At 43.1% G+C, this 13,064-nt stretch overlaps 1 protein-coding gene across 1 annotated transcript in view; it reads right to left on the bottom strand.

The window, feature by feature from the left end:
• The window catches only part of ABCC4 (ATP binding cassette subfamily C member 4), a 248,451-nt gene that overhangs the window by 24,926 nt on the left and 210,461 nt on the right, over positions 1–13,064 (bottom strand). Inside the window, exon 27 of the mRNA XM_032314331.1 lies at positions 5,809–5,898. Within this exon, the coding sequence (XP_032170222.1) occupies positions 5,809–5,898 (90 nt within the window). The remainder of the gene's footprint in view (positions 1–5,808; positions 5,899–13,064) is intronic.

Here is a 13,064-nt window from a genome sequence, read left to right as displayed (position 1 = left end):
TTGATAACACCTAAGCCAATGCGTCTTTCTTAAGACTGGACATCCTGACGTTGGAAGAGATAACCTCATGCTCACCCCCTGACTCACATGACAGCTCACTAGCCTGGTTTTTAATCTTCCTTTGGGTTGCCCATAGCTGCCTGATGAATAATAAACAGGTTTTCCAGAAAACACAGTTTTCTGAGATTCTGTCTTCAATGACCAATCAGGGCTGATTATGAGAATGATATGAACATGAAAGCCGTCTGTAGTGTTTTCATTCATTCATTCTATCTATAATGACGTATTGGAACCAAGAAAAGATGAGAGAGGCAGAAGGCAGTAAGCAGGAGTTACACCGAGGGAATGTGAACACCTGTGACCAGCATAATATTACCTCTGGGTCTTGAGTGAGATGAGGATTATGTAGGAGGAGGTCCTTATTCTTATACCACATATAGTTAGGTATCTATGGGTGAATTGTAACTTGTAATGAAAATGTCTGCAACTTACTTTCCAGCAGGTTCAGCACAGCACAGACTACAGAAGAGAGGAAGCAGACGTGGTCACATAAGAACCAGGTGAAGGGGGCGCCTGGGTGGCTCAGTGGGTTAAGCCACTGCCTTCGGCTCAGGTCATGATCTCAGGGTCCTGGGATCGAGTCCCGCATTGGGCTCTCTGCTCAGCAGGGAGCCTGCTTCCTCCTCTCTCTCTCTCTGCCTGCCTCTCTGCCTACTTGTCATCGCTCTCTGTCAAATAAATAAATAAAATCTTTAAAAAAAAAAAAAAAGAACCAGGTGAAGGGTTCATGTGTGGGGGTCATACTATTGTTTCTGTTTTCTTGTTATCTGATAATTTTTAAATACAAAATTGGGACCCGGAAGCCAGACAACCTGGGCATGAGTACTGCCTGCGTCTGCCACTGGGCAAGTTCTTTACTTTCTCTATCGTAGCTTCCCGACCTGTAAATAAGACTGTAATGATTTTAAAGGCGCCTACCACCTAACATTGTTGGAATATAAAATGAGTCAGGATGTGTAGAGTTTTCAATACTGCCTGATACAAAGAGATGAATAGATACTTTCTGTCTCATAATGCGGTCAGTTAAACTCCCTTCATGTTCGGCTTTATTTTTCTTCTTTGCACGCATCGGTACGGAGACTTGATTACATATCCATTGGCTTATGTTCCATCTACTCCATGAGAATTTTAGCTCCGAGAGGGGATAGTCTCTTTTGATGACTGTAAGAGTCCCAGAATCTACAAGAATGCCTCTCTAAAAAGCTCCCACTGGGTATTTATTGGATGCATGAATGAACCCAAAAGTGTACTTCATTTTGTGACATATTTACTCCTATAAAAATCAGAAAACAAATCCATGTAATTTATACAAGATACCGTTTTCTTCTTATTAAACGTCATTGTAAAAGAAATGAGTTCCTCACAACAGCTACGTAGCTTCAAGATATCCTAACATCATACTTTAAAGTGTATAAAGGCATTTAAAAAATAATTAAGGAGGGGCGCCTGGGTGGCTCAGTCGGTTGAGCAACTGCCTTTAGCTCAGGTCATGATCCTGGAGTCCTGGGATCAAGTCCCACATCAGGCTCCTTGCTCAGCAGGGGGTCTGCTTTTCCTCTGCCCCTCCCCCTCCCCCTGCTCATACTCTCTCTATCGCATTCTCTCTCTCAAATAAAAAACAAAAAGCTTTAAAAAAATAATTTAAGGGGTGCCTGGGTGGCTCAGTGGGTTAAAGCCTCTGCCTTCGGCTCAGGTCATGATCCCAGCGTCCTGGGATCAAGTCCCACATCAGGCTCTCTGCTCATCGGGGAGCCTGCTTCCTCATCTCTCTCTGCCTGCCTCGCTGCCTACTTGTGATCTCTCTGTCAAATAAATAAATAAAATCTTAAAAAAAAATAATTTAAGGAAAAAAGTTCAAATAATGCTATTCAAAAATACTTATCTCCTCCATACAGAATCCTTTAGATTATTTTTAACCTTAGGAAAATATAAACTACAGCAAAACTGAAAATAATGAACTGAATTCATATGACAGCCATTTGCAGCATCGTAAACCTCATCAGGGTAACCTGCTATGTGTACGGAATGGTGCCAGCCCCCATCACAGGAGGCTAACGCGGATGCCGCATCCTCTCCACATGTTGTGGAACTTTCTTATTTGTCAAAGAGAAAGGCCAATGCAGGCTGGAGAGAGAAGAGAGTCTGAAGTGCAATCAACAGGTGGGTCGGAGCTTTTCCTAGAACTAAGCCAACAGTAAATGAAGGGAAGGGAGAGCTCATTTACCAAAATACGCAGCCTCAGGAGAATGGAAATGCAACATATCACAAAAGAAGAGCTGCGTTACACCCCGCAAGGGTACAGTGCTGATGCTCGGAGTTCTTGGGCTTGGTTTCCTATATATTGAGAAAGACCTGTATTCTAATAGAGACACCATCAATGGTGAACATAACTGGACAATTTCTCCATGTTCTAACATGACATACACCACTTTTTTTTTTTTTTAAAGATTTTGTTTATTTATTTGATAGAGATCACAAGTAGGCAGAGAGGCAGGCAGAGAGAGAGAGAGGAGGAAGCGGGCTCCCTGCTAAGCAGAGAGCCCGATGTGGGACCCAGGACTCTGAGATCATGACCTGAGCCGAAGGCAAAGGCTTTAACCCACTGAGCCACCCAGGCGCCCCAGATGTACCCCACTCTTAATCGCACATCCCAGTATTAAAGCTGTTCGTTGTTGTTGTGGCTTTTTAAAGGAGTATCATACTGCTGAGTTTTCTATGTTATAATCTTTTAGCCCCTTGACTAATAAACTGCTTCATTTCTAGTCATTATTTGTATTTAAATATTGCTGCTGCTTTGTAGGTACCCCAAAGGCCACCAATTTTCTAGTGAACTTTCTTTGGTTTGTGACTATTTTTCAATACATGAAAAAAGAGGTCAGATGAGATGGGCAGTGTGCACAGGACTGCCCCTTCCGACCTTCTGGCTCGTCCAGGAGAAGGAGGAGGAGGAGGAAACACAACCAAAAGGCCTTAAAAATAAAAAATCTTTTAAACTGGACTTCCTAAACAGAAGACAGTAGTGCTCTCTTACTGGCTCTCAAGCCAACCCAATGAGTCGTTTCCTGTCTGGCATCATTTGTAAAGCAGCTGACCACGTGGCTAGCCCACCTTGAAGGGAGGTCCGAAGACACCGGTCTCCGACCCTCTACTGGAGAGCAGGGCTGCTTCTGACGCACTCGGGTGCGGACGGCATGGGAAGGAGCAAGCTGTGGAGATGGTGGGTAGACTGAGTACGAGAGATGGAGAAGAACCTGAATGGCATTAGACTGACTCCTCTGCATGGTGTCTTTCTGGATAAACCCGCATCTCTTCTACCTGGAGCACGATTTTCGGGAAGGAAGTCTCTTCGTCCACAGTCCAAAGACCTGGAGATTCTAAGGACTCGAGGTGAAGGGTCCCTGATCTATTACAGAGCGAACCTCCCTGAAGAGGGTCATGGAACCCAGGTAAACACTGTGCCAAGTGTGTGGGCCTTCACCTGCTAGGAGTACACTCCAGAAGATAAAAGTAATAAAGTACACCAGAGAAAATCTGGAGAATTCAAGAAAGCCAAAGGTGGAGGATGACATATTGCTTTATTATTCCCCAACTAAGCAATGTTTATGTTTTGGTGCCTTTATTAGGGACACCTATCTGTGTATGACTAAAACAGCTGGAATCATACTGTAAATACAATGAGATATTCCTATTTTAAGAAAATCTACCAAATCTTTTGTGGAAAAACATACACGTCATGAAGAAATCATTTCTAGAGAAACACAACTGTGGGATGAATTCTCACTCTAAGAAGTATCACGGAAGCAATGAGGTCAATTCCAGAAGCAACACACGAAAACCACTCACTTCACTTTGTGAAACAGTCATGCTTATTTCTATTCAAGAAAGTTCCTAATGTAGTTGAAAATAAAGGTAGATCTTACTATAACCACTTCCATTGCATCATTTTTAGAATTCTGAGAAGTTATTAATTTTTATTTTAATTTTGGCAGAAGAAAGAAATTTAAGATGAAATATAAGTTATGATCAAGGGGCTCCTGGGTGGCTCAGTGGGTTAATGCCTCTGCCTTTGGTTTGGGTCATGATCCCAGGGTCCTGGGATCGAGCCCTGAGTCAGGCTCTCTGCTCTACGGGGAGCCTGCTTCCTTTCACTGTCTCTCTGCTTGCCTCTCTGCCTACTTGTGATCCATCTGTCAAATAAATAAATAAAATCTTAAAAAAAATAAGTTATGATCAAAGTTCTAAGATGTTTTTTATAGGATTTGTCTCCTAATTAACATTTCTTCATGGTCCTGGAACAGTGTGTTTCTAGAGTAGTTTTACTATCTGAGAATCTATCAGGAGAGAACTCAAGCTCTGAAACAAACAGAAAAATAATTTACCAGTAATTCCTGTTTTATTAAGGTGTGTCACAATTGCACCATCAAATTTGTCATACGAGTTCAAAAGCATTAATGTTCGTCCTATTTTTCCTTAGGTTGGATGCCTAACTGTTCTGCCCACCTCTGCTCTTCCAGAATTTCACCAGAAAAGACCCACCAACTTAAATGAAATCAGAGATCCCCTGCTTTCAAGTAGGAAGGAGGTGAAGTAATCGGCCCAATTTAGGCAAATAAAATCCCTACGGTTACTGGAAAGCAGGGCGGGTGTGTAAAGACTCAGCACCGACATGCCTTCAGAAACCAGAACGACCGGCAGGAAACTGTCGGGCCTCCAACTCGGCCTGCTCACAAAGCTCATCTATAAACTGGAAGAGCTCAGCTTTCCCTGGAAGGGTGACACTCAATGACAAACACATTAATGCAGAACAACAACACCATAAGCCATCAGTCATGGGCTGTGTGCAACTGTTTTAAAAGAAATAAGCCACATGGTCTCCAAATGAAGAGATCAAATACTTAGTACCTAGTTATTAAGTGCTTTTTTAAAAGCCGAAGACTGAGCTAGGTGCTTCGAGGGTTTAAAAGACTGCCTAAGGTTTAGAAGTCGGACATGGTTTCTGCCACCCAGGAGCTTAGAGTCAATTTGCAGAATTAGGACAAGGACATAAAACAATTAGTATCAAAACATACAAACCAACAGCATCCTAACAGCCTGAATCCTTCCCATGCAAGGGCAAGGAAATTCAAAGGAGTGGTCTAAATGGAAACACTATACAAATAATAGAAAATCCTCTAGAAATGAATAGATCAGTATAAAAACTTAGCAAAAGTTCCAGGGTTCTGTTATTTCTACATACTTAGTGCATTAAAATTACATTTGCCAAAAGTAACTGTTACACATTCTGTTTAACTTTAATAAACACTTTCCTATAAACCTTCAAAGCATTTTATTAGTATGATCTCATTTACTTTTCCCATCAATAATGAAAAACTCTTACTGTCTTCATTTAGTGGACGTTCCACAAGAACAGAGAAATAAAATGAATGTTGAGGGTTAACTGGTCATTGAAACTTGGACCCATAAATACAACGTCCAGTTTAGTGCTTTGCTAAAGACAAGTAAGATAATATATCCAGTGGCTTTGGATTCCAGGAAGAAAATTACAATGAAAACAGGAGACATTTTACTTTTGGTTTTCATCATCATCAGTACACACATTCTAAGTGTATCCAAGTCATCAATGCTCTCAAGAAGGGTGAACAAAGTGAGTCAAACCAATCCGTTCCCATTAATTACTCACAATGTTCTACAGGTACAGACATACAAACCGATGGTAACAAGTTTTAATAATTCCATTTTATAAATTACCTCTGTTAAGGCATTCCATAGTTCCTCATCCGTATGCTCATTAAAGGGATCCAGATTCTTTCTCATTGTTCCAGTGAATAAAACAGGTTCCTAAATACCCCAAAAGAGTGGATGTTATTATTATAGGCTCCTGTCATTTTATTTCAATGCGACATTCCAGAATTAAAATATAAAACCAAAATTCACCATAATCATTAATAATACAGTTGCAAATGTCTGTTCAGACAAATCAGTATCTCTATTAATTTTCTATTATACGAAGTGGGACCCAAAATATCTTCCAGACCCCTGAACGCTAACAAAAGAAACTGCTGAAATGTGTCGTTTTAAGAAGAAACTGAAGAGAAAGGACAATCTGGTTTTTAAAAACGCCTTCCTGACAGTATCTGCTTACACAAGAAATACACGGATAGGATTATTTCAGGAATAATCCTGAATTATTTCAAGAGCGCTCGGTAAGTTTATCGTCACTCCTGGTGCGACTCCAGAACATAGTAAGAGTATGTTCTGTTGAAGGTTGTGACTCCAAGCAAAACTGGGTAATATGTTCCCACGTGCATTGATGAAGAGAAGAAGCCAAGATGTTCCCTCCACAGGTGGAGCTGTCTTCTGGGATGGGGAATCTCTCCCCACGCAGGAACAGGACACCCTGTTCTCTTGTCCTAAAAGAATGCAGACAAATGGGCCCAGCGGCGCCTCTGTGCGTCAAGAGATGCCTCTGCTTTTGGACCAGCTGATCCCCACATTATCTTGTCTGTGCATCAGGATTACACGCCTCACAGAACCTCATCATTACCTGCAACGGCAGGATAACCTGAAACCCATTGTGGCATGTGTACTAAGGAAATTATTTTAATTTAAATAGCTCTTTCCTATTCATGTGCATGAGGAGGAGCCACAATTAAGTCACTCTTGCAATATATGCCTCCTTCTGGGTTTCAGGAGAGAACCCGGTTCATGCAAGCCTATGTAGGCCACATACGTTTTCTTCTGGAAGACTCTAATAACCCAGGCCAAAAGAATATGGGCAGCAGGGAAGAGCCCAACTGGGTATTTTCAGGGAAGGGGGCAGAACAATGAGATGCACAGATGTGGGAACGGGAGGCGAAGGGACTCTTCCATAGGCATCCAAGAACGGCTCAAGGGAATCACCTGCCTCAAATCTCCCCTGACTGAAACATGCCTGCCTCAAGGCAAAATCCAAATATTAAAAGACATTTTAAAAAGGACATTTTGTTTTTACAAAGTTGACTAAGTGTCCCATATACCCCAAGAGCAATGAAAAATCACTGGTCATATGATGTTTCAAAATGATTCCTGAACTGAAAGACCCCAAGACGCCAGGTCAAAGTCTTCCTTAAAACTACTAAGTTTAGGACCAAAGACTAAACCACCATCTAAGCAATGGTAAGAGTTCTCCATCAGGGAGATAACAATCATTGTCTTCGGTATTTGAAAGTCTTTGCTCTACTTGAGAAGTTCTTCAGATTCTATTTTGTCTTACTCTTCGTAATGATCAATTCCAAAAAGAGTTCAACAAGCTAGGCGTTTCTCCTCCTCCATCTGATTCCCAGAAGGTTCCCAAAGTGAGGAGGGCTGTTACCCATCCTCCTCCTGCCAAGGCTCTAAACCATGGCCAGGATCTGCTCTGGGGCCCAAACTCTGAGGACTGGGATTTGGGGAGGTAAAGAGGCTGAAAGAGAACAGATTAAGGAATCAGCTTCAACACCAAAGGAGGAGGAGGAGGTCTCTTGGCTTCTACTAACCACAAGCCTGTCCAGATGTACAGGAACCAAATACGTCTGCCTTCAGGGGCTCTCATAAAGCAAACTCGCGTCCAGTAAGAGGTCTATGATAAAGGGTCCGCCTGGTTTCCAAAGTACACTCTGCAGAGGCGTTACCAAAGCTAATCTACAAAAAAACTGCCTTGTGTTTAAAAGACAGAATTTCCTTCCTTTGTTAAATGCTAGAAGGGCCCGGGATTCCCGGCTTTGAAAGTCGTGGTTTTGATGGTTTCAGAGAACGGGCATGGGAGCACACCTTTAAAATGCGATCACCTCGCTCACCACCAGGAAGGGTCTCTCTCATCACCTCCCTCACCTTTTTCTCTTTAGGAAAAGGTCTGGAAAGGGATGGCTCTCTCCAAAGACTGGGGGGCTAGTGGGATTCTTTGCAGAAAGCTGCAGCTGCTTTATGCTGAGCTTGAAACAGACCCCTCGGGTACCTGCAGGCCGTATGGAGGTTGTGCTCACGTCAGCGAGTCACCGCGACCAGAAAAAGAAAAAAGTTCAATTTAACACTTTCCTACTGCCACTTAAAACTCTACTGTCAGTCTAAAGGGATATGGTAGAGGATTACTCATGTTTACTTAGCAGTCATCAGAAGAAAAGAGTTTAGTGGATTCGAATTATTTTTCTTTGTCATGACATGCCAAATATGTATTTCAAAATGAGTACAATTTCAGTCAAAACTTGAATAAAGGGAATGATTTATTAGAACATTAACTGATTGAAGCCGTATTTTTTTTTAAACCAGCAGGCAATTTGTTAACAATGTCTGTTTTAATATGCCAATGTGTTTTATGCACGGTGTTCATTTTGGTTTCTATTCATTCTACTTTCATCCACTTGCCAAATAAAAAACCACTATATTATCTTCAAAAGGTAATAAAAGTGCTCACAGGAGACACATACTGCAGAAGCAGATAAGGGTCAAATTAATTATCATTTCTGATAGATACTATTATTTAAAGTACCCACCTCCAAGCAATGAAGTTAATAAACGAATCTTGTAAATAAATGTTGTAAAAATGTTTACAGGCAGAACATTTCAGTGTCGAGATTTACGGCCGGACACACACCCTTCATGTAAACACAGAATACAGACTAAATATATTAGCCTAAGTATATTTTTTTTCCGAAGGTACACAATTAAACCTCATTTAATAAGAGGTGGCTGGCATGGCTGAGTTAGGAAAACAAATCCTCTTGTTCTGTGTCATCTTTTAAATAGAACCTGAGCTTCCAATCTGTTTTTCATCAGCTTAAAGTTGACTTTTTTTTTTTTAATCCTCTGTGCCATATTCAGTAATGTTCTCCTTTGTTACCAACATAACACAAGTTCCTATTGGCCATGTGACCCAAAAACGGCCCTTCTGAGTCAACGCATTTAGTGGAGTAAATTGATAATCCCTCGACACAACTGTAAGACAGAACCACAGTCCGACCAGGCCTTTTGTATACGCTACTGGAAGACAGACCGGCCGTTATCCTAAAAAGAAACCCTACCCACTAACCTTCCAAAGTTTAAAATGACCCTGGTCAAAGACAAAAAAAAGCCAAAAAAAGCCAAAAAAACAAACAAACAAAAGGTACAAGTGGTTACAAACCAGGCAGATAAAGCACAACACTTTACTGCACCCTCGTCATGTCAGGCCCCAACTAGGAAGCGGCCCGCGACTAAAATCTTGCGGACTGGCTGCTGGTCCCCCACGTCCTACCGGCTACATTTTCATTTCTAACTGGAGGACCTTTACGAAGGGCAGCGCGTATCCCTGTTCCGAGAATGAGAGTCACCTGAAGGAGCTTTAAATCTTGCTTTCCTTTTTTTTTTTAATCCTGTAGCCTCTAAATGAACCGATCATCATCCATATTCAGAAGAAAAGAACATTGTTTGCCAACAAAGGAAAAAGAATTTAAGTCCTGTAAAGTCCTCTCTGGACACAAAAAGGTCAGGAGCTCCGGGAAGCAGTTCCCCGGGCTTTAATGAAGACTTCAGTGTCAGAAACAAAAGGCTGACTGCATTAGGCTACAATCCAGTTGTATTTCTTTACTAGTAACAGCATACCTACCTCTTCTCTCGCAGAGTTTTGTTCCCAACAAGGGAAAAAAAAAGAGAGAGAGAGAGAGAGAGAGGAAAGAAAACCAGGTAAGAATAAAGAAGTCTTAAAGAGACAGCTCTGGTGAACCTTTTCCACCTACGGAAGATAACCCAGGGAATGGAAATACCGAAGAAGCAGAGTGGATGGTTTAAAAAATACCTCGCTTTTGCTTTGATTCTCAAAAAGTCTATTAAATGTAAAAAATGAATCTGTTTAATCATGATAAAGAGGATAGCTGTTGATCTGTGCCAGCCCTTGGGGTGCAATCATAAATAATGAATTTGCATGGCATCACTTTTCAACTGAAAACATTTTCTTGGTGCCAAAAGGAAAGGAAGGGGCCTTAGATGTAGAGGATCCATCCAAAAGTTTTGAAATCCATTTTTCCAGATCCTTGCAGATAAGCAAGCTCGTCCCTAAATACAATCTCGTCTTGCTCATCTCTGTGGGGAACGTGTTTAACTATTTCAGGTCATGAGCACAAAGGGAAGCGTCCGTTTCGGCGACCTGTTCTGTTTGGAAGTTCAGAAAGTGTTTCATCTTTATTTTTTTTCTTTTTTATGTTTTTTGCTCACCCTTGCAATTATACGAGTGGCGGAGTACATTCATCAGAATACAGGTTTCGTTTCTGAACGTTCCCTACGGGATTGGCCCCTGACCCTCCCGCCACGTGTCGCCACTCCCCTGCTGCTTGTTCTGACGTCGGTCCTGCCTGCGATCGCCTCTCTCCCAGGTCTGATCTCTCACCGCGCAGTCAAGGGCGACCAGGATGAGCCTGGCAGAGGGGGACCGCCTTGGAAGCTCACGGCTGCAGCCAGGTTCACGCAAGCCTGGAGCTAGGGAATGACGCAGGCCTGTCTCAGCGGAAGTGGGAACACAAACAAACAAACAAAAAAAACCCTGAAAACAAAAACAAAACCCCTCTATTCTCCTTTGCAGAGACTGCTCCAAACTTCGCTGGTTCCCTAAATCAGGGTGTTGAGACACAAGGACGCTGCTTCCTATTGATTTGGGGGGGACAGAAGGATGCAAGCTGTCTGCTATGCTGTAGACAAATAACTTTAAGGGCCGAGACCACCAGACCTTCCCACCTCCGCAGTCAGACACCGTACGGAGGACGGGCTCTCAGGTCTAACAAGGTACGATTTTGAGTACCTACTCCTGAGGCTCACCCATGACCTATAAATGAATTAACCCCTTTTCCTAAATCGATTTTCTTTCAGTGCTGAGTGTGCTTCAGATCTTCAGCCAAAGTCACAAGTGTTTCAGCCTTTCAAAACCACAACCATCCAAATGGGAAAAACTGCACCAGAAGTATCTTTTGACTTTGCTCTCTATTGACTCTCCTTCATCGTGGTTTCTGGGAATCCTCTTGGAGTGGGGTAGAAAACAATGGGAGAGATATCGGAGATCGTCCAGTTCAAAAAAGAAAAACAAAAAACTATATGTATTTAAGTCAGACAGCCCTGAGCTCTGATTCTACTGTTCCGTATCTATTGGACTCAGGGTATGTCATTAACCAGGCCCACCAGCTTTCTTTTCCTTCCTGGAAAGCAGGGAGAAGCCAGCGGGACTGCTGTGAGAACTGGGGCCACCCAGGAGGCTCCAGGCCTGGGACTTGTACGTCGCAGGAGCCCGGCCAGACAGGGCACCGTGAGGGAACGTGCTTTCTCAAACTGCCGGTGCGGCCCATGGGTCATGAAAGCCGTTTTGTGCTTCATGACCATCATTCTGTCTTATACAGAAGAGCACAGAATGGACATAACAGAAACTAGAGTACGGAGCACTAGGAGTGACAGTGTGGGGGGGAATACGTGTTTCGGCACGTGTGTGTGCACACATGTGCGCACAGGACCGTGAGACAGCAGTGCTGCTGTGGACGTAGGTCCCTGGGGCTCTGGCCCCCAGCACAGTGGGCAGCTGCCCGGGATGCGGAGGGTGGACTCCCCCTAAAGTAAACACGGACCCTGGCTCAGCCGCTTGCTGTTACGTGGGTTCAGCTCCCGGTGCCTCCATTTGTAAATGGGTCCAACAATAGGGGGAACCACAGAACCGTGAGGAGGAAGTTGGGGGACAGGAAGGAGAGAAGCTAAAACACGTGAAGGATTCCGCAAATGTCACGCGCTAGGAATACGTGTGACATCTGTCCGGGATGACAACCAGCACCAGAGCGACAGAAATGAGAGCGACAGCCTCCAGGGGAGGTAGGAAATAGCCAGGCATGTGGGGAGAGCGGAGAAAACAGGGTCTTCATGGGGGGGGGCTGCACAGTATTCTCGGGGCACAGAGCAGTGGTCAGGAAAGAAGGCAGGTGGGCGAGGAGCCAGAAGACTAAAGAAAACAAGTGATACTTCTCTTGTTCCTAGTGAGAAAAATGTTGGGACAGGTTTTCTGTTCCGTGTTACCCTAAAATTCACATTGGGCTCACTTGTTTTGTTCCACCGTTTAAATTTCTAGAAACAAGTTGGTTTACGTGATAAGCAAGAGATGTAAAGGAAATCACCAAGGACGCAAAAACATACATAGAAATTGAAAAGCATCTGTTCCTGCTTTTACTTAAGTAACAGTAATACTGGAAAGGCTAGTGCCCTGACCCTTAATTGATACTAGTCACTACTTACGAAGCATTCCTGAGAGCAGAGCATGGGGCCACACACATTTTCTCATCCCGTTACATCTTCAGGACACATCAGTGAGGCAGTAATTACTAGACCTGGTTTAAGGACAAGGACGGTGGAGCCTGGCGGCCAAGTGACGTCATCAAGGTCACTCGGAATAAAAACGTGGGTCGTGTTGGCCCTTGAAGATTCTATCCCAGGCTCCCTCCTGCAAGATTTCCTGGGACCCTTTACACATTTTGCACAGTCTCTCTAGACTCGCTTTCATCAACCAACATCGCGCCTTAGAGACAGCAAGTGAGAAAAGAAAGATTCTGTGTTTACAATGGTTGGCGATCACTATCTACATGGATACAAAGCTTAGTACTGTTTTGTAAGCACGGTCTCTGGATGTGCGCGCACCCCAAGCAAGCTCAGAGGTAGGGTGGGAAGTCATGGAAGAAAACCAAAACCTGGTGATGTCAAGGTGTATTTAGTCTTTGCTCAGATGTGCTTCCAAAACATTAGTGGCAGAGCCAAGAATCATCTAACGTTATTTCTTTATTTATACAGTCCTTTTATGTACACAAGCATACAACCATTTCTTATTAAGAAGCATTAAAAATAATGTGGGACATGTTCCTCGATCCTTTCATCCAAGGACATGAAAGTACTTCACGGACACACCCTTTGCTTCTGCTAACTAATCTCATTTGGCCCATTTCAGAGATGGGTACAACCAAAATATAAAACTTGGGAATTTCAACTCATTTATTTTC

Source organism: Mustela erminea, chromosome 15 (assembly GCF_009829155.1).
Source record: "Mustela erminea isolate mMusErm1 chromosome 15, mMusErm1.Pri, whole genome shotgun sequence".
Taxonomy (NCBI): Eukaryota; Metazoa; Chordata; class Mammalia; order Carnivora; family Mustelidae; genus Mustela; species Mustela erminea.
Note: the sequence above shows the minus strand (reverse complement) of the source record. Positions and strands in the feature narration are given on the sequence as shown.